The sequence below is a fragment of the Zonotrichia leucophrys genome, chromosome 13 (assembly GCF_028769735.1).
Source record: "Zonotrichia leucophrys gambelii isolate GWCS_2022_RI chromosome 13, RI_Zleu_2.0, whole genome shotgun sequence".
NCBI classification, from domain to species: domain Eukaryota; kingdom Metazoa; phylum Chordata; class Aves; order Passeriformes; family Passerellidae; genus Zonotrichia; species Zonotrichia leucophrys.
The window spans coordinates 1,738,415-1,763,479 of NC_088183.1; the positions used below are offsets into that span (position 1 = coordinate 1,738,415).

The 25,065-nt window shown below is 52.2% G+C and overlaps 1 protein-coding gene across 1 annotated transcript; it reads right to left on the minus strand.

Annotated features, from left to right (window-relative positions):
- Positions 1 to 253: 253 nt before the first annotated feature.
- Positions 254 to 22,497, minus strand: ADRB2 (adrenoceptor beta 2). The gene is made up of 2 exons (XM_064725043.1): positions 21,131 to 22,497; positions 254 to 2,285 (listed from the first exon to the last, which is right to left on the minus strand). Exons 1-2 carry the CDS (start codon positions 22,302 to 22,304, stop codon positions 2,251 to 2,253), a joined length of 1,209 nt encoding a protein of 402 aa, XP_064581113.1. The 5' UTR covers positions 22,305 to 22,497; the 3' UTR covers positions 254 to 2,250.
- Positions 22,498 to 25,065: the final 2,568 nt, after the last annotated feature.

The following is a 25,065-nucleotide window of genomic DNA, read 5'->3' on the forward strand; positions in this document are numbered from 1 at the left end:
CTCCTGGGTTGGTTTGGTGCCTCCTGCTCTGGCAGCCCCACACCAGGCCCTGCTGCTGCTCAGCCTGGTGCCACAGCCCATTTCCACCTGGAGTTATTGGCACCCATCACCCAGCAGCAGCACCAGGAATCCCTGCAGGGCTCTGCCCCTGGTTGAACACCCCTGGTTTTCCTGCCCCCCAAACTGCCCTGGCATTTCTGTGCCCTCCATCCAGGGGCAGCTGGGATAAAGAAGAGTGGGAAGAGCAGCACTTTCCATTCTTTATTTGTGGGAACAGTTTGTTCAGTGACAGGAGCAGAGCTGGGACCCTCCCCTGGTGCTCCAGCTGCACCCAGAGCCCCCCATGCCAGTCCCCCGTGTGCCCCCATCCCTGGGTGGGATCCCAGGCAGGGCAGAGCTCAGTTCCTCATTCCCCACACGTTCCCAGTACAATTCCACAGCAATACTGGAGCATCATCCCCCACTGCCAGAGCTAAGCTGGGCTTTGCTGAGCTGAGCACTTGTCCTTGCCAGGGATTGCTCCCCATGGATTCATAGGGTTGGGAGGGACAGTAAAGATCATTTTAATGTTTGGTCTGGGTTGGGAGGGACATTCAAGATCATTTAATTCATTAAAGATCATTCAATTCATTAAAGATCATTTAATTCCCACCCCTGCCATGGCCAGGGACACCTTCCACTGTCCCAGGTGGCTCCAAGCCCTGCCCAGCCTGGCCTTGGAGAGGGCTTCTTTAGCAGCTTCACAATAAATAAATAAATAGGGTTGCACTGGAGGGAAAGTTCTGCAGCTGGAAGCCCAAGGGGAAGGTCTGAGATGGGGCTCCCACAGTTCAGTACCAGCTCAGTGACCACAGAGCTGCAGCTGGGCCACCACCTGCCAGTCCAAGGTGCACGTTTTTATGGTTTCCAGCCAGTTTTTCCTGCTCTTTTCTGCCTGAGGCCACAAGTCCCTCCATCTCTTCCTCTGCTTAGTGAGTTTTCCACAATCCAAAGTCAAGAGTTTGGTGTGCTCCTTCCCTAAGCTGCAGGAGAGGGATGGATGTTGTGCCATGGATGTTGTGCCATGGATGTGCCATGGATGTTGTGCCATGGATGTGCCATGGATGTTGTGCCATGGATGTTGTGCCATGGATGTTGTGCCATGGATGCTCTGCCATGGATGTGCCATGGATGCTGTGCCATGGATGCTCTGCCATGGATGTTGTGCCATGGATGTTGTGCCATGGATGTTGTGCCATGGATGCTCTGCCATGGATGTGCCATGGATGTTGTGCCATGGATGTTGTGCCATGGATGCTCTGCCATGGATGTTGTGCCATGGATGCTCTGCCATGGATGTGCCATGGATGCTCTGCCATGGATGTTGTGCCATGGATGTTCTGCCATGGATGTTGTGCCATGGATGCTCTGCCATGGATGTTGTGCCATGGATGCTGTGCCATGGATGTGCCATGGATGCTCTGCCATGGATGCTCTGCCATGGATGTTCTGTCTCATTCTGAGCCTCAGGTGGGAAATCCTGGCTCCCAAGGGTGGCTGGTCCTGCTGAAATGGGACTTCCTGCAAGGAGAAGGATTGCCAGGTCCCAGCCTTCCCAAGGCAGGACAGCTGGAGATTTTTTGGAGCAAGGAGAGAAGAAAGGCCCCATTCCTGCCCTGTGCCAATCCTGCTGTTCCTTGGGGACAGCCAGGGCCCTCCAAGCTCTTAGAGGAGAAGAGGTAGACAGAGAAGACACCAGAAGGAGAAACAAGCACAGAATAAATCGAAGGAATCTTCCATGCTCCTGTCTCTTGGTCTTGGACAGATTCCTGCTGCACCTGGAACCCCACCCAGCAGAGGACAGGCTGCCATGACCTGCTGGGCTCCTGACCTGGCCCTCAGACCCGGCTGTGCCTCTTCCAATCCAGCTGGAGCCCACACTGGGCCTGGTGCTCCCTTCTGGAAAGGCTTTTCCAAGGGGAAAAACCCCTCAGCACGTTTGTCATGGTTTGGATAAATGTCCAAACCACCTCCTTCAGTTCCTGTGGCTTCCTGGTGTCCTCCAAGGCTCTCAGAGCCTCTTCTGGTCCCGTGGTGGTCCTTGCCCAGCTTCTCCTGGAGGTGCTGCGCGGTGGGTGATGGGTTGGGATGAGGACCTTGCCAAGGCAGTCACTTCCCACAGCATCCCCTGGCTCAGGGAGGAGAAGCTGTGCTCCCACTCCATCTCTGCAGAGCCCTCACAGCTCAGGGAGGCGAGGAACAGAGGTTGGTTCAGCTCTCCACCATTCCTGGGCATCCAGGGATCTCTGTGGGGAACAGAGAGAAAGGAAAACAGCTTTAATTTAGCACAGAGAGGTTGGGAAAGAGGAGGGATTCAGATGCCAAAGCCAGAAGAGAGAATAAACCTCTTTCCTTGATTGTGGAGATAGAAAATGACTGACAAGGCAGATGAAAAAATGGGAAATTAATTCGGAGATAGAGAAAGGAACAAGTACAGAATATGCCAGTGTTTTTATTTTCTGGAAGTGATATTTTTTAATAAGGACATGTAAAAGATTATCATCTGTGTGTGTAGGAGAAGAAAACAGCTTTAAAGCCAAAATGGATCTGCAGGGAGGGAAAAAAAACCCCATATCTTTTCTTTGGGAACACAATGCCTCTCTCGGAAGAATTCTGGGTATCCAAACTGGAGCTGTATTTCTTGTGCAAATCAAGGATGAAGTTCCAACATGACAGGGATGATTTGCACCAGTGTCCCTTGCCAGATCTCTTTAAAAGCATTATTTGTACTCCATCTGCCCTGAAAGTGTGTTTACCCCTCCTTTTTTCCTTCCTTGCTCCCTTCTTCCCTTCTCCTTCATTCTCAACCTGTGCCAGGGCCTCCCCACTCTCTCAGGGAAGGATTTATTCCCAATATCCCAATATCCCACCTCTGTTGATTTGAAGCCATTCCCCCTTGTCCTGTCCCTACAATTCCTGAGGAAAAATGGAAATCTTGCAGATTATGAGCCCTTTAGGAAATCCCTGTGTGAAACAATCCCAGCTCTGCAATTCCAGCAATTCCACAGGCAGCATTGCCCCAGGGGACTAAGGAGCAGCAGCTTGTCCAGGGTGGACAATACCCCCAGATGTGAAGGATGGATGAGGGCAGCTTTGGGCACTCTGGGGTTTCTCCAGAACAAATCTGGAAATTCAGGGTGAATTCCCCTGCCCTTTTCCATCAGCTGGGAGCCTGAGGCCTCTTCTGCAGCAATCCTATAGATGGTGCTTGTCAGCTTCCAAGGAAACCTGAACCTCTCCCACAGCTCCCAGGGCAGAGCACTGGTGGAGATCAAGTGGGAAAATGAAAAATAATTCCATTTTTGTGCTCAGGAAATGGAGCCACAGAGCTCAGCAAGGCTCTGCATCCCTCGCCACTGGGGTTTAATTGCTGCTGCTGTAATTGGGGAGTTTTGCTCATTATGGTGGTGCTGCTCATCACCCCTATCCCTGCAGGGCTGAGATCCTGGTTTGGCTTTTCCTAGGAAAACAAAGGAAGTTCTGGATATCTCACCACAAGATGGTCACAATAATGACTTTGTGGTGCTCCAAATCCAGGCCACACAGTCTATAGGAGTTCTGGAATGTTCTGCCCAGGAAGGTGAATGGAGTCACCATCCCTGGGTGTGTTTAACAAAGCCTGGATGTGGCACTGGGTGCCAGGGCTTAGCTGAGGTGTTGGGGCTGGGTTGGACTGTATGATCTTGAAGGTCTCTTCCAAACCAGTGATTGTGTGTGATTCTGTGAATTCTGTGAATTCTGTGTGATTCTGTGAATTCTGTGATTTTGTGATTCTCTGAATTCTGTGATTGTATGTGATTCCATGAATTCTGTGAATTCTGTGTGATTCTGTGAATTCTGTGATTCTCTGAATTCTGCGTTTCTGTGTCATTCTGCGAATTCTCTGAATCAATTCCAGCAAAACCCATGGAACTGCTCTGCCATCAGCTCTGCATCCCAGAGCAAGCCCTGCCTTGCTGCTGAGTCCCAGGACACGCTGAGCCCGAGCTCCTTTGCAGCAAATCAGCAGCAGAACTCTGAAATAAAGGAACCAAACTCCTTTGCAATAAATCAGCAGCAGAACTCTGAAATGAAGGAATCAAACCCCCTTCACAATTCCATCGCGGCGCCGACGTCAGCGCAGCCGTTCCGGATTTATCCTCGTGTCTCTCAGAGAGGATTTAGCCCTCACTGATTTATTCCCCTGTAAAAGTGAGGTGCAGGGGGAGGGGGTTTGCAGCAGGCCCTGATGGAAGGCAGGGCTGCCCAAATGGTGGCAAAATCCCAAGGATTTTTATTTATGGGCTGCTCTGTGTGGAGGGAGCGGGGCTGGGAGATGGCAGCTGGAATAAACAGCACAGCCCTTCTCCCAAACATCTGCCTTGTAAAAGCACAAAATCAGATGTTGTCCTGGAATGCTGCTGGCTGCTCCCAGTGACACGGACAGAGCACAGCTTGCCTGACCCCTTTCAACATTTCCTCTGCCCTGGGAGCCGAATTCCTCAAGGTTCACAAGGCAAAGCTTAATACTGAAAACAGAAGTTGGCTGAGGAAACCTTGCAGGCTCTGGTAATGAGCAGTGCCTGGTCACCTGTGGGAATCGTGGATTCAGCAGGATGGATCAGCCACATCCCACAAACCAGGATGGAATCAGGATGGAATCAGGATGGAATTCCCTTCTTTTGGTTCAGACACTCCTAGGAGAGGTGGAAGCCTGATGATGATGACTTTTTTGGTCATTAGTCCTAATTAATCCCAGGCTCAAGGACAGCCATTGCACAGGCTGAGGAGCTGATGAGAAAGTCAGAATTCCCTTCCCAGTCAATGGGAATGGATTGCTGCCCACAGAGTCACGGCAGGAGCTTGAAATGGCTCCCAGGGGACATTTCCCAAGGGGTCAAGGAGAGGATGAAGAGGAAAACAAATTCCCTATGGGTTGTCTCAGTGCTTTGCACTAAGTGGTTTTGCAAATCAGCAGGAACAGCAGTGACAGGACACGGGAATGGCTTCAGACTGACAGGGAGCAGGGTTAGATGGGATGTTGGGAAGAAATCCTTCCCTGTGAGGGTGGGCAGGCTCTGAGAGTGCCCAGAGCAGCTGTGGCTGCCCCTGGATCCCTGGCAGTGCCCAAGGCCAGGCTGGATGAGACCTGGAACAACCTGGGACAGTGGGAGCTGTCCCTGCCCATGGCAAGGGTGGAATGAGATGATTTTTAAGGTCCCTTCCAACTCAGATCATTCTGGGAATCTCTGATTCCATAAATGTTAGATTTGCTTCACTCCATTTGAGCTCTGTGCCCTGTGAAATCTCCACGAGAGCTGGATGTCCATGGGCATGGAGCTCTCTGCAAGGCACTCAGCAGCTCCTCCCCAAGCAATCCAAGGATTCAGGGTGGAATGAGGGCAGAGCAAGGCAGAATTTCCTGCCCCAGCCCTCCAGGAGCCAGGAAAATCTGCCAGCCTTGCCCTGCACGGCCTGCAGCTCCACAGGGGCCTCACAACACAGCCAGGCCTGGCACAGCCCCTTCCAGACTGTGCCCCCCTCCTTTCCTGCCTCTCCAAGCTTTCCCTGGAAACTCCTGCTATTTTATCCTGTTTCTGCAACCTGTCATCCCCCATTTGCCAACAGATCCTCCTGGAACGTTTAAACAGCATCTGCTGCAAGTGCAGGGTGTGAGAGGAGCCCCGGGGCTCAGCAACAGGAGAGGAACCATCAGGTGCCCCTGCACAGCTCAAGGGGAAAGAAAAACCTGTGAATGCCTGACAGAAAGCCAAGGTGTAGCACAAAAAACAACCCCAGAGTGTCCCAGTCCCAGATTTAGTCTGGTTTATGATCACTTTTACCTAGGAAAGGAAAAATTCCAGCTCATCCATTCCAGTTTGCTGTGCCAAGCCCAGCACAGCCCAGCTGGGCTCTTGGTCCAGCAGCCACAAAGCCAGACTGGGACACAAATTCCCAGTTAGTTCTTAGCACAGCTTTCCCCATGAACCAGCACCAAATAACCTCCATATATCTACTGCTGTGGTGTCAAACTTCTCTGGAGATCCAAGTCCTCTGTGCCCTTCACTCCCACCAGCACTGGGATATCACTCAAATCCACCTGAGGGAAGATCCCTGGCTCCCACACTGCTGCAGCTCCATCCCTAAACCCCAAACCTGGATTTTCATCTCCTTTGCTGAGGAATAATGTCCCCATCCAGTGATGGGTTTGAAGGACTCCTTTTTTTTCAGGGAGAGGATCATCCAAGTCCCTCTGGAGAGCAGCCAGGGTGGGAACAGCTGCAAAGCAACAGGCTTTTAAAAGCTCTGTTACCCCATTTCTCTCTCCTTCCCTTGTCCCAGCTTTTCTGAGGGGTTTTTTCCTCTGTTCAGTTTTGGGAAGTGGAAGGGCATTGTTTGCTTTGGGTCGTGTGGGGTTTTCAATCACTGAGCAGACTGGATGTTGTTCCCAACAGAGGGAGCAGGGATAGAACCATGGAATGACTGGGGATGGAAGGGACCTTAAAATCACCCAGTGCCACCCCTGCCACTATCCCAGATTGCTCCAAACCCCACCCAGCCTGGCCTTGGGCACTGCCAGGGATGGGGCACCCTCACAGGGAAGGATTTAATCCCAATATCCCACCTAAACCAATGTAGGCAACACTTCCCCTTGCTTTGTGGCACTGTAATTTCCTTTTCTTGGTGTGATGCCAGCAGAGTGTAGATGTGTCCCTAAGCCTGGCTTACACTCAATTTCCTCTGCAGATATTCCAACTAACACAGGACTTAAACCCAAGCCAAACGAGTTAAGAATGAGCAGAACAACCTTTTCCTGGAGGAACAACAGATCCCCTCCTCCACCTGCCTTTGGGCTGCTCACAAAGGGAGATCAGGGTGGAATTTGGAATTCTCCATCTGCCTTTAGTCTCCTCACAAAGGAAAATTTGGGATGGAATTTTGAATCCTCCACCTGCCTTTGGGATGCTCACAAAAGGAGATCTGGGATAGAATTTTGAATTCTCCACAAAGAAAGATCTGAGATAGAATTTTCAATTCGCCACCTGCCTTTAGGCTCCTCACAAAGGAAGGTCTGGGATGGAATTTTGAATTCTCCACCTGCCTTTGAGCTGCTCACAAAGGAAGATCTGAGATGGAATTTTGAATTCTCTCCTCCACCTGCCCTGACTCCTCACAAAGGAAGATCTGGGGTGGGATTTCAGCTCCCTCCTGCCCCAATCCCAGCACAAAGCTCTGCCAGGCTGCTCTCCCTGGCCCTGCTGTGGGCAGGGGGTTCTGGTGGGATGCTGGGATGATCTCCAGGCTTCCATCCCAGTTCCTGCAGCCCTGTGACACACAGAGGCTGGAGCAATGCTGTGTGCCAAGCTCAGGAATGTCAAAAACATGGAGACACCACCAAATCCTCACAAGAAAAAGCCAACAAAATCCTCCAAGTGGGAGAGAGCCAGGGATCTGACAGAAATGGGATTATCAGCAGGTGCCTGTGAATGCCTGGAGGGGATCCACACCAGAAACATCCCACATTGTAAGAAATCAGCGTTTGTGGACATTTGGATTCCAGCAGTGAAAATCCCTCCCCAGGCTCGGCGTCATCGCTTGTGGAATTCAGCTCTGGACTCTGATTTCCTCTGACTGCCCCGAGGAGTTCCTGGAAAACTTGTAAATGGACGTGGGGTGGTCAGCTTGATTGTTTTATGTGAAATATCTCAGTGTCAGGGTGAAAAGCAGAAGGATTTTTATTCTAGGAATTCCAACGGTGCCTGGAAAATGGGTGCTCAGCCAGGGCTTTGCTTCCTAGCACAAAACCCAGGGATATGCTCTCCATCCTCTCACGCTGCTGTCTCCCACCTGGGGACAAGGAGAAAATCTCCTTTTGCAGCCTGAGCAGTGTGTCCTGCCCCTCAGAAATTCCCTGCCCAGGGTGGAGCATCCATCAGCTCTCCTTCCATCCCCTCCTCACGGAACTTCATGGATTCAAACTGCCCCTGTTCCTCACTTCCCACAGAGTAAACACATTTATTTCAGCCTGGAGGAGGGAAAATTGCTGCAATTCCTGCAATTCCTGGCAATTCCTGGCAATTCCAACTCATGGTTCAATCACCGGATTTTGGAGGATGCTGCTCCTGGGGAGTTTCATGGATCTTCCATCCATTAAATCAGTGACAAGCAGGTCAGAAATGCACAATTACAGGGGCAGGGAGAGGGACAGAGCCCCAGCTGGCCTCTTGTGCACCACATCCCCACTAACAGTTTCCAAAGCTGCTCCAGAGCTCAAACCCCATTCCTAAAATCTCCTTGGGCAATCATTCATTCTGCAGAAGCTGCTACTGGCTGAGAGAAAATCCTGATTTTCCCCTGATCCTTTTCACCCACATCAAAGGGTGGAGCACAGGAGTTGTGCCAAGGCCTGGTAACACTCCCAGGGCTGAACATGGATGGGAAAGGCTCAAGCACGATTGAGTTCATACGAAGCTTTGGTTTGGTTGGGCTCACACCAAGTTTTGCTTTGGTTGGGCGCACCCCAAGCTATGGTTTGGTTTGGTTTGGTTTGGTTTGCTTTGCTTGCTAGCTTGTTTGTTTGCTTGCTACTTTGCTTTGTTGGCCTCACCCCAAGTCTGTTTGGTTTTGGTTGGGCTGACCCCAAGCTTTGGTTTGGTTTGCTTTGGTTTGGTTTGGTTTGGTTTGGTTTGGTTGGGCTCACACCAAGCTCTGGTTTGGTTGGGCTCACCTCAACCTCTGGTTTGTTGGGTTCACCCCAAGCTTTGCTTTGGCTGGGCTCCAACCAAGCTCTGGTTTGGTTGGGCTCACCCCAAGCTTTGGTTTGGTTGGGTTCACACCAAGCTCTGGTTTGTTTGGGCTCACCCCAAGCTCTGGTTTGGTTGGGCTCACACAAAGCTCTGGTTTGGTTTGTTTGGGCTCACACCAAGTTTTGCTTTGGTTGGACTCACCCCAAGCTCTGGTTTGGCTGGTCTCACCCCAAGTTTTGTCTCAGCACAGCCCAGCTGGGCTGGCAGAAGGTGCTGATGCTATCACAGGCAGACACAACAGCCAGCAGCCAGGCAGGGCCAGGCACCCAGGGCTGTTTACCCATCACACCTGGGCAAACACAGCCTGTTTTCACAGCACCAGGGCTGGGCTCTCCTGCTCTGCTCCCTGCCAAGCCCCTGCTGCAGGCACTGAGCAAATGGTTGGCATCTGCCAGGAGATATAAAAAGATTTCCCTGCGGAGTGGAGCTGGTGGTGGTGATCTCATGGTTCCAGTCACGGTGACCTGCTGCACTTGATGGATGCAGCCCTTGCTCTGTGCCCCTGCCAGCAGCAGCACTCCTGGAGCCTGGCTTGCCTTGTCCCCCTGTGAAAAATGCCTATTTTATGATTGGTTTTTTGTATTATTATTATTATTATTATTATTATTATTATTATTATTATTATTATTATTATTATTATTATTATTAAATCTTATATGTGTTGCATAAGAAAGTTAGTATTAAAATGAATATTGTCTGTGTTGTGTTAGAAACTTATGCTGTATTAATTCTCTTACGTAGTGTGTTAAGTATAGTTTTAGGTTATAACAAAATGTTAAAATAGAAACTATGCTATGTAGGATACTTTTTTTTCTAAAGAAAGGACTCGCACTGAGACAGCAGTCACAGGAACCTAAATCTTTCAGACAAAGGGAATTTATTGCCCCATTATCAGGAGAAATGAACTTCTTCCCACTTCATTCTGCAGAACGATGCTGTCAGGATTCAGTGGAAGAAGCTGACACTGCCCAGACAGAATTCTGTGTTTGAATGGAATTTATGCATCATGTATGAATATACAACAGGTTCTTGCTTTTAAGGGTTAATCCTCTGTTAATGTGAGTCCTTTTTCGGGCTTATTTTTCCCAGAAAGAGGTACCTGGTACCCCATAACTCTTTTTTTTTTATTGTCTCATATTGTCCTAATCCAAATGGTCCAAATTATTATTACTCTAATTATATTATTATTTTTATAACCATTTTATTACTATTAAACTTTTAAAGTTTAAAAACCAAGGTATTGGCGTTTTTCACAGCCCCTTTCAGGGCAAACCCCAGCTCTGAGCACAGCAGCTGGGCCAGCAAATCCTGACCCCCAGGGATGGGGCTGGCAATGACACAGACACTCCTTGCAGGAGGAAAAGTGCAGGAATGTGCCCAAATGGCAGGGAAAGGATGCTAGGGGCACACAAAGTTTCCCTTTTGGTTATTTATTTACTGTAATTCCCCTCCTGTTTAGGGAGGTTGAGGAGCTCAGCTGTCACCTGAAACCTCATTTGGAAATGGGGAGTGCCAAGACTGGTGCAGGAATGGGAGGAGAGTTTAAGGAGCTCACTACAGCCCTCTGAGGGTCTGAAATGGGAGACTTTCAGGAGTGTTTTATTTTAAATCAGATTCATAGTTATGACAGCACTGAAATCTGAAGGAGCCCAGAGCTGGGGGAATCCTCTGGTTCCTCCACACCTGGCCCTGGACTCACTGCAAAGGCAGGAGGGCTAAGCAGGGCTCAGGATCACATAAAGTGGCCAAAAAACCCCTGTTCTGTGCAATAAAAGAATGGTTTCTGTGCACAGAAATCAGCAAGAAGGGTGTGGGAATGATAACTGAGCCTCCCATAAATGACTGGGAGCCAAACTTCAGTGAACTCCATGTAAGGAAGATGAAAGGAGGAGCGGGTGGGATTTATTCCGCTCCACACATTTCTTCAGCTCCATTACTCTCACCCCCAAAACCAGTCCAGCAGCCCTGTAATCCCTCAGCAGCTCCTCTCCAGATTGTCTCTATTATTAACAACAGAGAGCTCGTTATTGCCATCACCATCCTTTGAAGGAGCCGTGGATGGGGGTGAGGATTCCTGTGGGGTGGGGCAGGAGACACAGATTGAGGAGGTGAATCCCTCTGGCTTGGCAGGACACACAGATTTAGGAAATGATGTCCCTCTGGCTTGGCAGGGGCAGGACACACAGATTTAGGAAATGATGTCCCTCTGGTTTGTCCCAGACTCTTTTATCCAGGGGAGAAGTGGACACCCCTTCCTTCTGCAAAGACACAGCCTGAAAAACTTCCAGGCCACTTCTGAGCAGGATAAACCATCCCTGGGTCTGCACTAAAGCAGAGAATCCTTCAGAAATCCACAAGTTTCTCTCATTAATTGTAACAAAAAGGAATTGGAACTCCTGGCTAAACCCACAGGGATTTATTTCCTCAAGGAGCAAAGCCCCAGAGGACCTGGCTTGGCTGTTCCTAGAATTAGCATTTGTACAGAAATTGCCATTATCAGCCTGGGACCTGGCTTGGCTCTTCCTGGAATTAGCATCTGTACAGAAATTGCCATTTTCAGCCCCATTTGCATTGATGCAATGCCTTCTCCACTGCCCAAGGAAAGAATCACCCAGGGGAGGGGAGGGAGGAAAGCTGCTGCAAACACAACCTGGGCCATCGGGGAGGAGGAGAATTCAGCACAGTACTCAGGGTCCATGGAACAAGCTGGCAGGGGCTGCAGACACTTTTAAAGACTGAAAAAATACAACATAAAATGGATTTCTACTGCTGCCAGGCAAGGATTGCATATTTGGAGTGAAGGATTTTGGGGGTCCAGCTCTCATCCCCTCTGTGATCTGGAAGATTTCATTGTCTCACAGCCATCCCCAAAAGCAGCAAAGGAAGAGAAGGGTTTTATCATAAAATAATACAATATAAAATGGTTTTTTACTATTGCATGGCAAAGACAGCATGTTTGGAGTGAAGGATTTTGGGGGTCCAGCTCTCATCCCTTCTGTGGTCTGGAAGATTTCATTGTCTCACAGCCACCTCAAAAATGGCAAAGGAAGAAAAGAGTTTAATCCTAAAAAGTACAATATAAAATGGTTTTTTACTATTGCATGGCAAAGACAGCATGTTTGGAGTGAAGGATTTTGGGGGGTCCAGGTCTGAGTCTTATCTCCTCTGTGACCTGGAAGATCTCAGTGTCTTGCAGCCACTCTCAAAAGCAGCAAAGGAAGAGAAGGGTTTCATCCTAAAAAATACAACAAAAAATGGATTTCTACTGCTGCCAGGCATGGATTGCATGTCAGGTCCTGGCAGGGGGCAGAGGCAGGTCCTGGCAGGTGCAGTGGCAGGTGGCACCGGGCTGGGCTGTGACTCACCAGGGCACAGGCTGGTTTCTAATCTGGGCCCTGCTGTTTGTCACCACGAGCAGGGTGACACCTTCACGCTGCCTTTCGCTCTTCCTGCCACTGACAAGGCTCAGACAGGGCTGAGGAGGTTCTGAGGAGTCACACCCAAGCCTGCAGGGACAGTTTGCCCTTTCCAAATCCTGTGTGTGTGTGTCAGCAGCAGCACAATCCCTGCCCAAGGACTGCACAACCCAGGCAGCTCCTGCTCAGGGTGGGCATGGCCCTGGACAGACAACCCCATGCTCCGAGGGCTCCTGTTAGTGATGGCACTCAAAACTTCCTCACTCAGCGTGGGTTTTCCTCTAAAACTTAATTTTCCTTGCAATAATTTGTGGGCTGGGTAATGAATTGAACAAACACTTGAAAAGTTTAACAATGCATGTCGCAAAGCATCTGAATTTTGCAATGCCTAATCAAGGTAGATTTTTCTAATCAAGGATTAGAAAAATTGTGTTCCATTATTAGAAAATAGAAAAAATCCTATTCCATTATAAGCAAAGGATCTCTTTCAGAAGTGCCCCGTTGAAAAATGGATATTTGAGCCATGGTTTGCATCCCTGATACAGCCAGGGTCCCTCCCAGGCCCCCATCCCATGGATTGCCACCTTCCTGTGGGAAATCTGGAATTCCCTGGGGCACAGTGAGCTGGGGAAAGGAGAAACCTCAAAACCTCCACTCATCCTCTGGGGCTGCCATGGATCAGCCACCTCAGCAAAGTGACAGTAACAGTGACAGTGACAGTGACAGCTCGTGTTCCAGGGGCACTGGAAACAGCACAGCCACAGCCCTGGTCACACAGGGAGATCTGCACGATGGACACACCAGCAGAGGTGACAACGCTGACCTGTCCCTCCCAAACACACCCCAGCTCCTGGCTGGCACTGTGGAGACCCCAAGATGACAAACAAAAAGCAAATTAAGACCAGCAAAACTCCTGGGAGTGACGCTGATGCCAAAGCCCAGCAGCATCCCAGGTACCCACAGCCCTTCCACAGGGAAAAACCATTTCCCCTTCAACTCTCCTGGCTGGCAAAGTGTCAGAGGCTGAGCTGGGTTCTCTGGGAGGTCTTTCCCATCTCAGGGGCTCTGTGATTCCCCATTCCCACCTCTCTATCCCCGAGGCCAGCAGGGCCAGGGCGGCTGTCCTGGTTTGTCTCCGTACCTGTCACACACTCACCCCAAAGGCATCCCCGGCCCCAGCATGGCAGGAACGCCTGCCCCACGCCCTCCCTGCCGTGCCTTGGCAGGCAGCAGGGCAGCCCTGAGAGGGAAGCAAAGCTGCTGCTCATTCCAGAGGCAGCCATCATCCCCCAGAGCTCTGGGGCACAGAGGGGAACGTGGGAGGGCACAGGCACCAGCCAGGCTGCCTGAACTGAAAGGCAGGTCCTGAACTGAAATGTAGATCCTGCACACAAGCACAGATCCACAGAAACACAGATCCTGCCCTGAAACACAGATCCTGCACACAAACACAGATCCTGCCCTGAAATGTGGATCCTGCACTGAAACACAGATCCACAGAAACACAGATCCTGCTCTGAAATGTGGATCCTGAACTGAAATGCAGATCCTGAACAGAAATGTAGATCCTGTCCTTAAACACAGATCCTGCTGTAAAACACAGATCCTGCATAGAAACACAGATCCTGCACTGAAATGCAGATCCTGCACACAAATGCAGATCCTGCACTAAAACACAGATCCTGAACAGAAGCAGAGATCCTGTCCTGGAACACAGATCCTGCACTGAAATGCAGATCTTGTACTGAAACACAGATCCACAGAAACACAGATCCTTCACAAAAATGCAGATCTTGCCCTAAAATGTGGATCCTGCCCTGAAACACAGATCCTGCACAGAAACACAGATTCTATCCTGAAATGCAGATCCTGCACACAAACACAGATCCTGCATGCAAACACAGCTCCTGTCCTTAAATGCAGATCCTGCCCTGAAATGCAGCTCCTGCTCTCACAGCATTTCCCAGCTCTGCTTCCTCTTCTGCAATCCATTCCTTTCTTCTCCCTCCCTTTCAGGGGATCCAGCCTCTTGAGTTTCCTGCTGGTGCTTGAGTCATTTTCCCTCCTAGGACTGATTTCTCATCTTTAATTGTTTCTCCATATTTTTACACTCTCCTTGGGCTGTATTTTACTTTGTCTCTCTTATTTGGTTGCATCCATCTTTCCATGTAACAATCCTCCATAGATTCCTTCTCTTCCCACCAGCAGTCTGTGCTGGATTTATGACTTTCCTGGCAGAGCTGATGGGAGCCTCGTTGGACATCCCAACCAGTCCTAAAAGAGTTGTGCAGTTCTATCATTATCAGTCTTTATTTCCCCTGAGGATGCAGCAGCCCCTCCTGGCTCTGATCCCCCAGGAATGCCAAGGGAAAGGCCTTAGGGAGCCACACTGGCAGAGCCTGGGGCTCACAAACACAACCCCACTGGTTTTAGGGATCTCCAGCCCTAAAACATCCCCCAGTGGCTCAGGGAGGCTCAGGCCCTGCAGCCTCAGCCCAGGCCTGCGAAATGCATAAACAGCAAATGGCCTCTGGGGAGCCCCTGCCAAGTCCTTTCTCCCTCATGTAAATATTTTTTCCTCTCAAGTGTATGCGAGTGTGAAAAACCTCTCCTTAATCTTCTCTTTTTTTCTGCCTGGCTGAAGGAAATGCTTGTTCATCCCCGGGTGGGAACAGCTTCATCTTGATATCTTGCAGCTGAAGCAAGAACCACGCTGCTGAAAACATTTCTTATCACCCCCAAAGCCACAGAGGAATCAGATTAATGGTGCCTGTCAGGACATGACCTCCTTGGTGGCTCTTGGATGCAGGTCCCGTGGGACAGCACATTGTGAGGCAGCCTTGAAGACTTCAGAAGCAGTGCAAAATATCCCTGGGGTTTCAGGATTCCTGAGCCTGAGAGTCCCACCCTGTTGTGTTTGACACGTGAGTGGAAATGCGTGGCTTTTTTTTCTGAGAAAAACTGGAGACCTAAATAAGTTTCTTGCAGTCTGGCCTTCAGATCAAATGTCTCAGTGGGAGCTGTGTGTGTTTTCTGGTGGTGGCAGTGAGAGGAAGTGTGTCTGCACAAAGCAGAGCTGGTGGCAGCCCCAAAATATCTGTGGGGGAACTGGGTCAGTTCACAGGGGAATCTGTTCTCGGTGCTCAGAGCTTTCCTCCGTCTCCATTCACCTGCTGGGGAAGGCTGGGATCAGGCTGCCACCCTCTGCTCCAGCCCTCTGAGCTGAGCTCTGCCCCATGAGCATCAGTTGTTGTTGCTGCTGGTGGTTTTGGAGAGGAACAGTGTCAGCAGCACAGCCAGCCCTGCGATGCTGAGATAAACCTGAACCAGCCTGGCCTGGGGCTGAGGCCTCAGCAGGGCCCAAATCCTGCTCTGAGCCCTGCCCTGGCAAGAGGGGCTCCTGAGCTCCTCCAGAGAGCCAGGCCAGGCTCCGAGCTGGCTTCAGATGCACCAACAGCTTTACACACAGAAAAACCCCATTGGCACAGCACTGAGGCAAAAGGGAGCTCTGAGAGCAGGGAAAAGGGAAAGCACAACCCCAGGGAGGAGGTTTGGGCCTCACAACCCCAGGGAAAAAGGAAAGCACAGTCCCAGTGGGGTTGTGTTTGTAGGCCCAGGCTCTGCCACTGTGGCTCCCTAAGGCCTTTCCCTTGGCATTCCTGGGGGGATCAGAGCCAGGAGGGGCTGCTGGCATCCTCAGGGGAAATAAGGACTGGATTTAAGCACTTTTTAAGCCCAAGCACCTTTCCAGGTGAGATGTTCCCTGTCAGGAATGTCCTGTTGTAATAGGATGGGGAAAGGTGGGTGGCAGCTGCTGCTCCCCCACAGATGCTGAAGGTCTGGCTGAGTTTTTCCTCCTGCAGTCAGCCAGGGCTGGGGCTCTCCATCCCTTGAAAGCACAAATTATCGTAATTTGGCAGGAAGTGCCTGCTGCAATCTCCCTGTCTGAGCTGCACAACAATTCCCTGCTGTTGTTTCTGGAAAGGAGAAGCCTCAAAATGTGCAGGGCACAGTGTCCTGTGCTGCCAAGGCTTCATCCTGGGCTTAAGTGGCACAGAGGACACAAAATCCTCTTCATTGCAACATTCTGGGCTGGCATCCTGCTTTGCATCACTCCTGCTCTGTCCTCACCCTCACCTGCAGCAGGAGGGACACCAGGACACCAGGTAGCAGAGAACAGGAGTTGGTACCTGTCCAGAGAAACACCTCCAGGAGCTTCTACAAGGTGAAGCAACCTGGGGCAGGCAGGAGTGCTGCTGCCACCCCCTTCCTGCAGGACAGCTCACCTCCTCACCTTCTCCCAGCCCAAATTCCAAACCCCCAACAGATGGGGAAGGTGCAGCTCCCTCCCAGCCCTCCCAAATTCCAAACCCTGCCAGCTGCTGGGAGTGCTGCCACGGGGGCACAGGAGTGCTGCCAGCCCAAACAGAGAAGCAGGTGGGTTTTAAACCCCTGTCTGCAGATCCTGGTGGGAGAGGGGAAAACCAGAGAGTGCTGAGCATCCACAGCCTCCTCCCCTGTCAGGGCTCAAAGCACTGGAATAATAAATAATAAATAAAATAAAAATAAAAATAAAAATAAATAAACTATAAATAAAATATCAATATAAATATAAATATACCCATAAATATAAATATAAAAATACACAATGAATAATAAATAACAAAATAAAAATTTAATAATAATAATAATAATATATAATAATCAATAATAATAAATAATAATAATAATAATAAATAATAATAAATTAAGGAACTTTTTTTCTACACTGTGTTTCCTCTCTGCTCCTTGAGGTGTTGGTTTTCTTTAATAAGCCCTGAAGGATTCACTGGGAAAATGCTGAGAAATATGGGAGAAATGGCTTTAAGCAAGGACACTTGACTACAGCATAAATCCCATAAATCCTCTTTATTTCAACACGTCAGTCAGTAGGACCTGCAGTAAATACTTGGAGTTTTGAACATACAGATCTTCATCTCTGTACTTATCTGGCACAGCAAACCCTTTCCATTTCCTTGTTTATGTAAGCTCTAAGTATTGCTGTATAGAGATAATGGATATATACACACAGACATATCTGTATGTGCACTTGTGCAAAAATGTCCTTACCAAGGACAGGAAACAAGTGACTATTTCCCAATCCACTCTCCCCGGCACTGGAAATATTGCACAGAAATTCAGCTGGATGCTCCTGCCATAGGGAAAATGGCAAAACTGAAATTGCATGCATGGAGAAGCAGCAAATCCACTTTTTTTATGATGGAGAAAGTTTAAAAAATCTCAGTGTTCCCTCTGTGTCCCCTCCTCTGTGGCAGTGGCACAGGGTACAGCCAGCAGCACAGTGTTTGCTTCAGCCTGCTCTGTTTGCTGGAAGAATTTAATGTTTGTCACTGATTTCCCTCAAATTAAGTCACCACCGTGTGTTTTATCAGATGTGCTTAACCTGAGCCAACTCTGCCAGTGTAAAATCCTAAAATCCAATTTAAACAGCGACTCCTGACTCCAATGCTCCATTTTTAAATATGTGTATAAAACTTTTTAATATAAAATATTTTAACAGGGCTAAGTTGTTTGGTTTTTTTTCCCCAGCCATGGAAAGGTTTGGCTTTGATGATGCCATAATATTTTTCCCTCCACTATTTCTCTCTTTTGATTCCAGCTGCCCCCAGAACTTCACAGTTTATATTTCACCAGTTTTACTAATGTTGCCTTAGAGAAAAGAAATCAGTTCTTCAACACCCAGACTCCAGTGCAAGCTTGAGTTTTCCTGGCAGCACCGAGGTCATTTGTCCAGTGCAAACAGTCCAAAATTCCCTGTCCCTTCCACAGCCATGTGCTCTGGGTGCTGGAGTGCTTCTGCAAATAAACACTCGCTCATCTCTCAGCTTTGGCTACCCACAGCCACAATATTTGAAGTAAGAAGAGGAAGCCAAAAAAAGAGAACAATTATTTGGACAACAAATAATGGGGATTATTTGTTGCTCCGCCAGTGCTACCGAAATGCAAATAATTCATCACAGTGAAAACACAAAGCACAACAGAGATGTGGGCACGGGAATTCCCTGTGCCACGGGATCCTGGCTCCAACTGGGGAGGTTGGAGCCTGCTGGGGCTGGCCTGACCCCCAGCACTGTGGGACACCTCAGTCCCTCTGTGCCCCCTCAAACCCACGGTGCCCTGGGCATTGCAGAGCAGCAGGGACTGGCAGCAGATAAAGGGATAGAGGAGATAAAGCAGGGCAGAGATATTGATCCCTGCAATCAAGAGGTTAATTCTCATTTCCCTGAGTGCTGTTTGGTAATCACAGCCTGCACGGAGCTAAATTGCATCTGCAGCCACAGAGTGAGTGCCTACACTGAGTGCCTACACAGAGTGTGCACCTGCACCAAGTGTTTACCTGCACCAAATGTGTGCCTGCACTGAGTGTGTACCTACACTGAGTGTGTATCTGCACCGAGTTTCTACACTGAATCCATTCTTACCTTGTCTGTACTCCTACACTGTGTTCCTACATCCTGTACCTGCACCAAGCGTGCACCTGCACCGAGTGTGTACCTGCACTGAGTGTGATTCCACACCAAGTGTGTTCCTACACTGTGTACCTGCACTGAGTGTGCACCTACACTGAGTGTTTTCCTACACCAAGTGTTTTCCTGCATCAATTGTACTCCTGCACTGGGTGTGTACCTGCACTGAGTATGCTCCTACACCGTGTGCACCTACACTGAGTATGTTCCTACACTGAGTGTGACCTGCACCGAGTGTTCCTACACCGGCTCCCCACCCTGGCACATTCTCTGAGCCCCCTCTCAGCGCAAATGCAGCCTCTGAGCTCTCTCTCAGTGCCAGTGCAGCACGGAGTGAGCAGTGCCCGACTGCCAGCCCTGCTCCTGCCCTTCCACCCCTGCTCCTGCCCTTCTCCTGTCCGTGTTTATCCCAGGGGCTGCCCTGCAGCCTCTCACGCCACAAAGTGTCACCGTGTCACCGCACCCTTCCTTGGCACTCGGAGCACCTGGGGCACTGCTGGCATCGCTCCCCGGGCAGCAGTGAGGGCACGGGTGGGCAGAGGGCAGGGAAGGGCTCCGGGCACATCCCCTGTCCCTGCTGCGGGGCTGGGATGGGCAGAGGACAAGAGGAGCCCAGTCAGTCACAGGGCTTGGGGAGCACAGGGCTCTTGGAGCTGCTCCTCCTCCCCAGGCAGGATCGGCAGCACTTTGGGAAGCAGGAAAAGGAGCAGCAGGAGCTCCCAGAGCGCTGCGTTTTGCCCTGAGAGCTCGAGCAGTTTGTCGCCACACCTGGAGCAGCGATGTCCCCTCCCGGCCGGGGGATGGATTCCCTCCAGCCCTGCCGGCACCAGCGCTCGGGGCGAGCCCTCAGAGCAGCCAGGGACTGCCGGGGGTGTCGGTACCAGAAACCCCGCTCCACCTCCTCCGGGATGGGCACGGCTGCCCCAAAGCCGCTCTGCCTCCGCCTGCACCGGGACTCAGCCCCGGGTGGACACTCGCCACCCACACAGGTCTCCCACAACGACAACGACAATGCCACCAACACCCCCGTGGTGCGGGGCGAGGGAGTGGAAATGCGGGGGTCCGCACGCCCGAGCATCCCCCGGGACACCGCAGCCCGAAAGGTCCCGGGAGCAGCTTTTCCTGCCCCTTTCCCGAGAATTCCTGAAAGAACCCGGCACTGCACACCCTCCCGGCCGCGGGTCCAGCCTGTCACACCGGGGTGAGCCCCCAGCCCAAATCGCTGCTCCTCTCCAGCCAGGGACTGTCCTGTCCTATCCTATCCTATCCTATCCTATCCTATCCTATCCTATCCTATCCTATCCTATCCTATCCTATCCTATCCTATCCTATCCTATCCTATCCTATCCTATCCTATCCTATCCTATCCTATCCTATCCGTTCCTGTCCCGCAGCCCACCCTGCCCGGGCACCCCTGGCACAGCCTGGCACACGGGACGAACCCCCTCCACACCAACCCAAGGGTCCTGCAGCCGTGCCGCGGTCGTTTCCAGGGTGCCCCGGACAATCCGAGCCTCGTCCCGTCCCAGCTGCCCCGGCTCGCTGTCATCCGAGCCCTGCAGTTAAACAAACCGGGCGCTTTACGAGCTTTTGGCTGGGCTGTGACTGCAGCCGCGTGTCACCCGACTTCCCAGTGCCACATTCCTGAGTCCCACAGTCACAGGCTCACATTCTAGGCAGACGCTCCGTTTATTTCTATCGTTATTTTTCTTTTTTTGCCCTGCAGAAAGTCCTGTAGCACTTGGCAAAGCAAAATCCCCCAGAGCATTCGCAGTTTCTGGGCTGTGATCAAACTGTCCCAGAGCCGGCAGCCCCGGTCTGCCCCGCTGCCTGCATCCCTTCCCCGCCGCTTTGTCGCAGATCAAATTCAGAGGTTTTGCCACCTCCGCAAAGTGCCCCTGGCTGGACAATCGTGCCACCGCCGCCCCAGGTGCCCTCCTGGCCTGGAGGGCTCCCGCAGCCACCAGCGGGGTGGTGACAAGGGCACAGGCAGCAGTCCCATCGGGGCAGGGGGTCCTGCTCCCATCAAGGTCATGAGGTAGCTCAGTCCCAGGACAGTTCAGTCCCGGCCACGGCCAGAAAGTCCCTCCGAGGACGAGCATTCTGCACAGCCTGGCATCCCCCTCCCTGCTAAGAGACCCCCGGATTGTGCCCCAAACCTGGGGGGCTGCCAGCTGCCCTTCCACCCTGCCAGGGACCAGCCCCGCTTGGCAGAGTTTGGGGTTTCTCCCAGCTGTTAGGTTTTAGTCGTTCTCTATAAAAGAATCACTATTATTATGAAAGGAGGGTGATTTTCCTTGCAAAATCTCCTCTGTGCCACCCCCTCCCGAGCCCCCAGCACCCTCCCCGGTGGGCACAGTACCTTTGCCATGCAAAAAGTGCTCGGGGCGAGGGAAGGAGCCCTCCTCGCAGAGCAGCTCGCAGGTTTTATCCGGGGCCAGGGGGTAGCCGTTGTCCTCCTCGTTGTAGTCGCTGCGGCCGTTGCTGTTGGAGTAGCCGTTGGCGTACATCTTGAGGGCGGACCTGCGCAGGCACAGCAGCTCCTGGAAGGCGTACCTGAAGTCGGGGCTCCGGCAGTAGATCAGGGGGTTGAAGGCGGAGTTGACGTAGCCCAGCCAGTTCAAGAGGATGTACAGGTACTTGGGAATGATGTTGTCCTGGATGACGTGCACGATGTTGACGATGAAGAAGGGCAGCCAGCACAGCGTGAAGGTGCCCATGATGATGCCCAGGGTTTTGAGGGCCTTGTGCTCCTTCAAGAAGAACTTGGAGGAGCGGCGGTGCCCGGCTCCCCCTTTCTGCTCCTGCTCCTTGTTCTGGGTGTGGAACCTCCCCTCGCTCCTGTCGATCTTCTGCAGCTGCTTCTTGGCCACCTGGAAGACCCTGGCGTACACGAAGACCATGACCACGAGGGGCACGTAGAAGGAGATGATGGAGGAGGCGATGGCGTAGGCTTGGTTGGTGAAGAAGTCGCAGCACATCTCGTCCTGGTAGCAGCGGATGGCGTCCTCGTGGTCTGCCCGGTACCAGTGCATCTGGATGGGCAGGAAGGAGGTCAGGCCCGACACCACCCACACCACCAGGATGACCACACGTGCCTTGCCCTTGGTCAGCAGGCTCTGGTACTTGAACGGGGAGGTGATGGCGAAGTACCGGTCCACGGCGATGACACACAGGGTCTCGATGCTGGCCGTGACGCACAGCACATCCAGAGAGGTCCAGAACTCACACCAGAAGTTCCCAAACTTCCACATCTCCATGATGATGTGGCAGGCTCCGAAGGGCACCACGGCCAGCCCCATGACCAGGTCGGCACAGGCCAGCGAGGTGATGAAGTAGTTGGTGACGGTCTGCAGGCGCTGGAAGCGGGCGATGGCCGTGATCACCAGCACGTTGCCGAAGACGATGGCCAGCACGATCAGCGACATCAGGATGCCCATGCCCACCATCCACACGTCCCGCGACACCGTGGGCTCGGCGGCGCTCTGGTTGGCGCTGGCGTTGCCGCCGGGCAGCTCCGTCCCCGCCGCGGCCATGGCCCGGCGACAGCCCCGGGGCGGCGGGGGCGGCTCGGCTGCGCTCAGGGCTCCGCTCAGGGCTCCGCTCGGGGCTCCGCTCAGCGCTCCGCCGCCGCGGCGCCGCTCCGGGAGCCGCGCATACGGGACAGGTGCGGGGCCGCTCGGCTGGGGCACCGGGCACCGCTCCCGTCCCGGCCGTGTCCCGGCTCTGTCCCAGCCCGTGTCCCAGCCCGTTAGGCGCCGCGGAGCTTTTTAAGTGACAGCAGCCCGTGACATCAGCCCTGCGCAGCCAATGGCAGCCGGCACCGCACCCCGACCGCCCCGCACCCCGCGGCCACCCCCGCCTGCCCCACGCGTGTCCCCGCCCCGAGCGCTGCATCCCCGCCGTGTCCCCGCAGCCGCTCCGGGTGCGCTCCCTGTTGCTCGTGGTGTTCTCCTGTCCCCCTCCCCAGGATGTCCCTGTGCGCTCCTTTCACTGCCGAGTCCCCGCAGCCGCTCCAGGTGTGCTCCTCTTCCTCCTGTCCCCTGCCCCAGGGTGACAGATCGTCCTGTGCGCTCCTTTCAGTGCTGTGTCCCCGCAGCCGCTCCATGTGTGCCCCTGTTCCTCTCCGTGCTCTCCTGTCCCCCGCCCCACGGTGTCCCCGTGTGCTCCTTTCCCCGCCGTGTCCCCGCAGCCGTTCTGTGTGTGCTCCTCTTCCTCGCGGTGCTCTCCTGTCCCCCGCCCCAGGGTGTCCCCGCAGCCGCTCTGTGTGTGCTCCCTTCCCTCGCCGTGCCCTCCTGTCCCCCGCCCCACGGTGTCTCCGTGTGCTCCTTTCCCCGCCGTGTCCCCGTGCCTCCTGCCCGCAGCGTCACCGATGTCCCCGCCCCCAGGTGTCCCCACCCCACCCGGGTCCCCGTGTGCTCCCCAGCATGCACAGCACCAGGAAAATCCCGATTGCTCTGGGGCTCCTGGCACTGAGGACCCCTGGCACCCCATCATTGTTGGTGACAGGATTGACAGGATGTCACCCAGGCCCCCATCCCTGCCAGTCCCCAGCTCGGTGCTCTGGCTGCACCCCAGTTGTGGGGGGCATTCAAGTGAAGCAGCCACAGAAATCTCAGAGCTGGTCAAGGGTAGAGACACCCCCTAACTGTCCTGGGGGCACTGACCAGGCAGGGAGTGACCACTGGTCACCGTGGCCAGCCAGGCATGTGGTCAGAGCCAGACACTGTCACAAGCATTCCCCTCCAAAACAAACAAAGTGGCTAAATAAGGGCTAAGGAATCCTGGAAACTTCCTCTCAGCCTGACAGGAGATAACCCTGCCCCTGGAGTTTCATTTCTGCCATCCCTCTGAGCAGCACTGCCCTCCAGACACACACCTCACTGCTGGCCCTGGCTGCTTTAGAGGTGACAGCTGAAAGCTGTGGTTCTAAAAGTGCCCTGTGCCACAGAAAGGTAGAAAATAGAGAATTCTTTTCACCCAGATTACCCCAGTGCCCCCAGCAGCAGCTGCAGGTCAGTCCTGGCTGGATGCAGCTCTGTGACCCTCCCATGGCACAGGCAGTGCCAGCCTCCTGCCTTTGTCAGCAATTAAACCCTTATCAATGTTGAATCTTATCTGAAACTCATCAGCTCTTGTGCTCTGATGTGTTTTCATGTTTCTGCCTCATTTTTCCTGCAGTTCTGGGGTGCCAGGGCCAGGCTCCCTCCTTTTTTCTGCCTTTGCCCCAGTGCCCCACACCACAGCCTGCTGGGTGCCCATGTCATGCCCCAGCTGTGCTGGGGATATTTATTTATGGGGAAAGGAGGAAGTTTTGTGGTTTAAAGCAGAGGGGCAGATGAGGTACTGGAATCAGGAAATGAGATTAAAGGCAGTTGGGAAGTGGCTGTCCTGCCCTGCACCAGCGGCTTCCCTGCCCTTCCCACACTCCATCCACGCACTTCAGAGGTTTAAAAATGAAGAAGATCCAGAAGTCACCCACCACGATCAGAAATTGTGGGAACTGCACCTCACCCTCAGCTCCCTGTTCCCCCTTTTTGGGTAAGAGCTGATGTGGCAGCTCTAGGAACCCCTCCAGGTGTCAGGCAGTAACCAGGTGCGTTTGCTGGGCTGTTCCTGAGAGTTCTCACTCCAAATCCAAGCATTCCTAAAGAATTAAGTTCTCTATCCTAATAAACATACAGATGTTCATCCTACAGATGTTCAGCCTTTCAGGCAGCGCTGGGCCCTGGCAGGAGCAGCAGCAGATTTGGGGATGTGGTGGGAGAGAGACACAAAGGCTTCAACAAACTCTTGTTTAAAAGCAGAGTTCTCTGCTTTGCAGCAAGTGTTTCAGCCCTGTCTCTGGCAATCCCTCTCCAGAGGCAGCTCAGGGCTCTGTAATTCTGTGCCCAGGGATCAGTTTCCAGCCCAGTTTCCAGCTCAATATTTTGAGGTTTTTGTGCTCTGTTCAAAGAAATCTCAGCCTGGGCTCTGGTCAAGAGGCTGTGCTAGAGGAAGCAGGGCAAGGCTGATTTTTGTTCTTTGGGTTTCTCCCTTGGTTTCCTCTTTGGCAATCTTTGCTCACATTTTAGGGTGGCCACAGGGCTTGAGATGATTTTTGTCTTTGAGTCCCTCAGTGAGTTGGACACAGGTACAGGAAAAAGGCAGGAATTTGCCTGACATAAAAATTAATTCCATCACCCCAACTCCCACTGGCTTTTGAGGTTTGCATGACTTTACTTTTACTTTTGAGTAATTATTAGATTTCCATCAGGTTCAAGGCTTCATATTGGAACAAATGCAACACCAAACCTC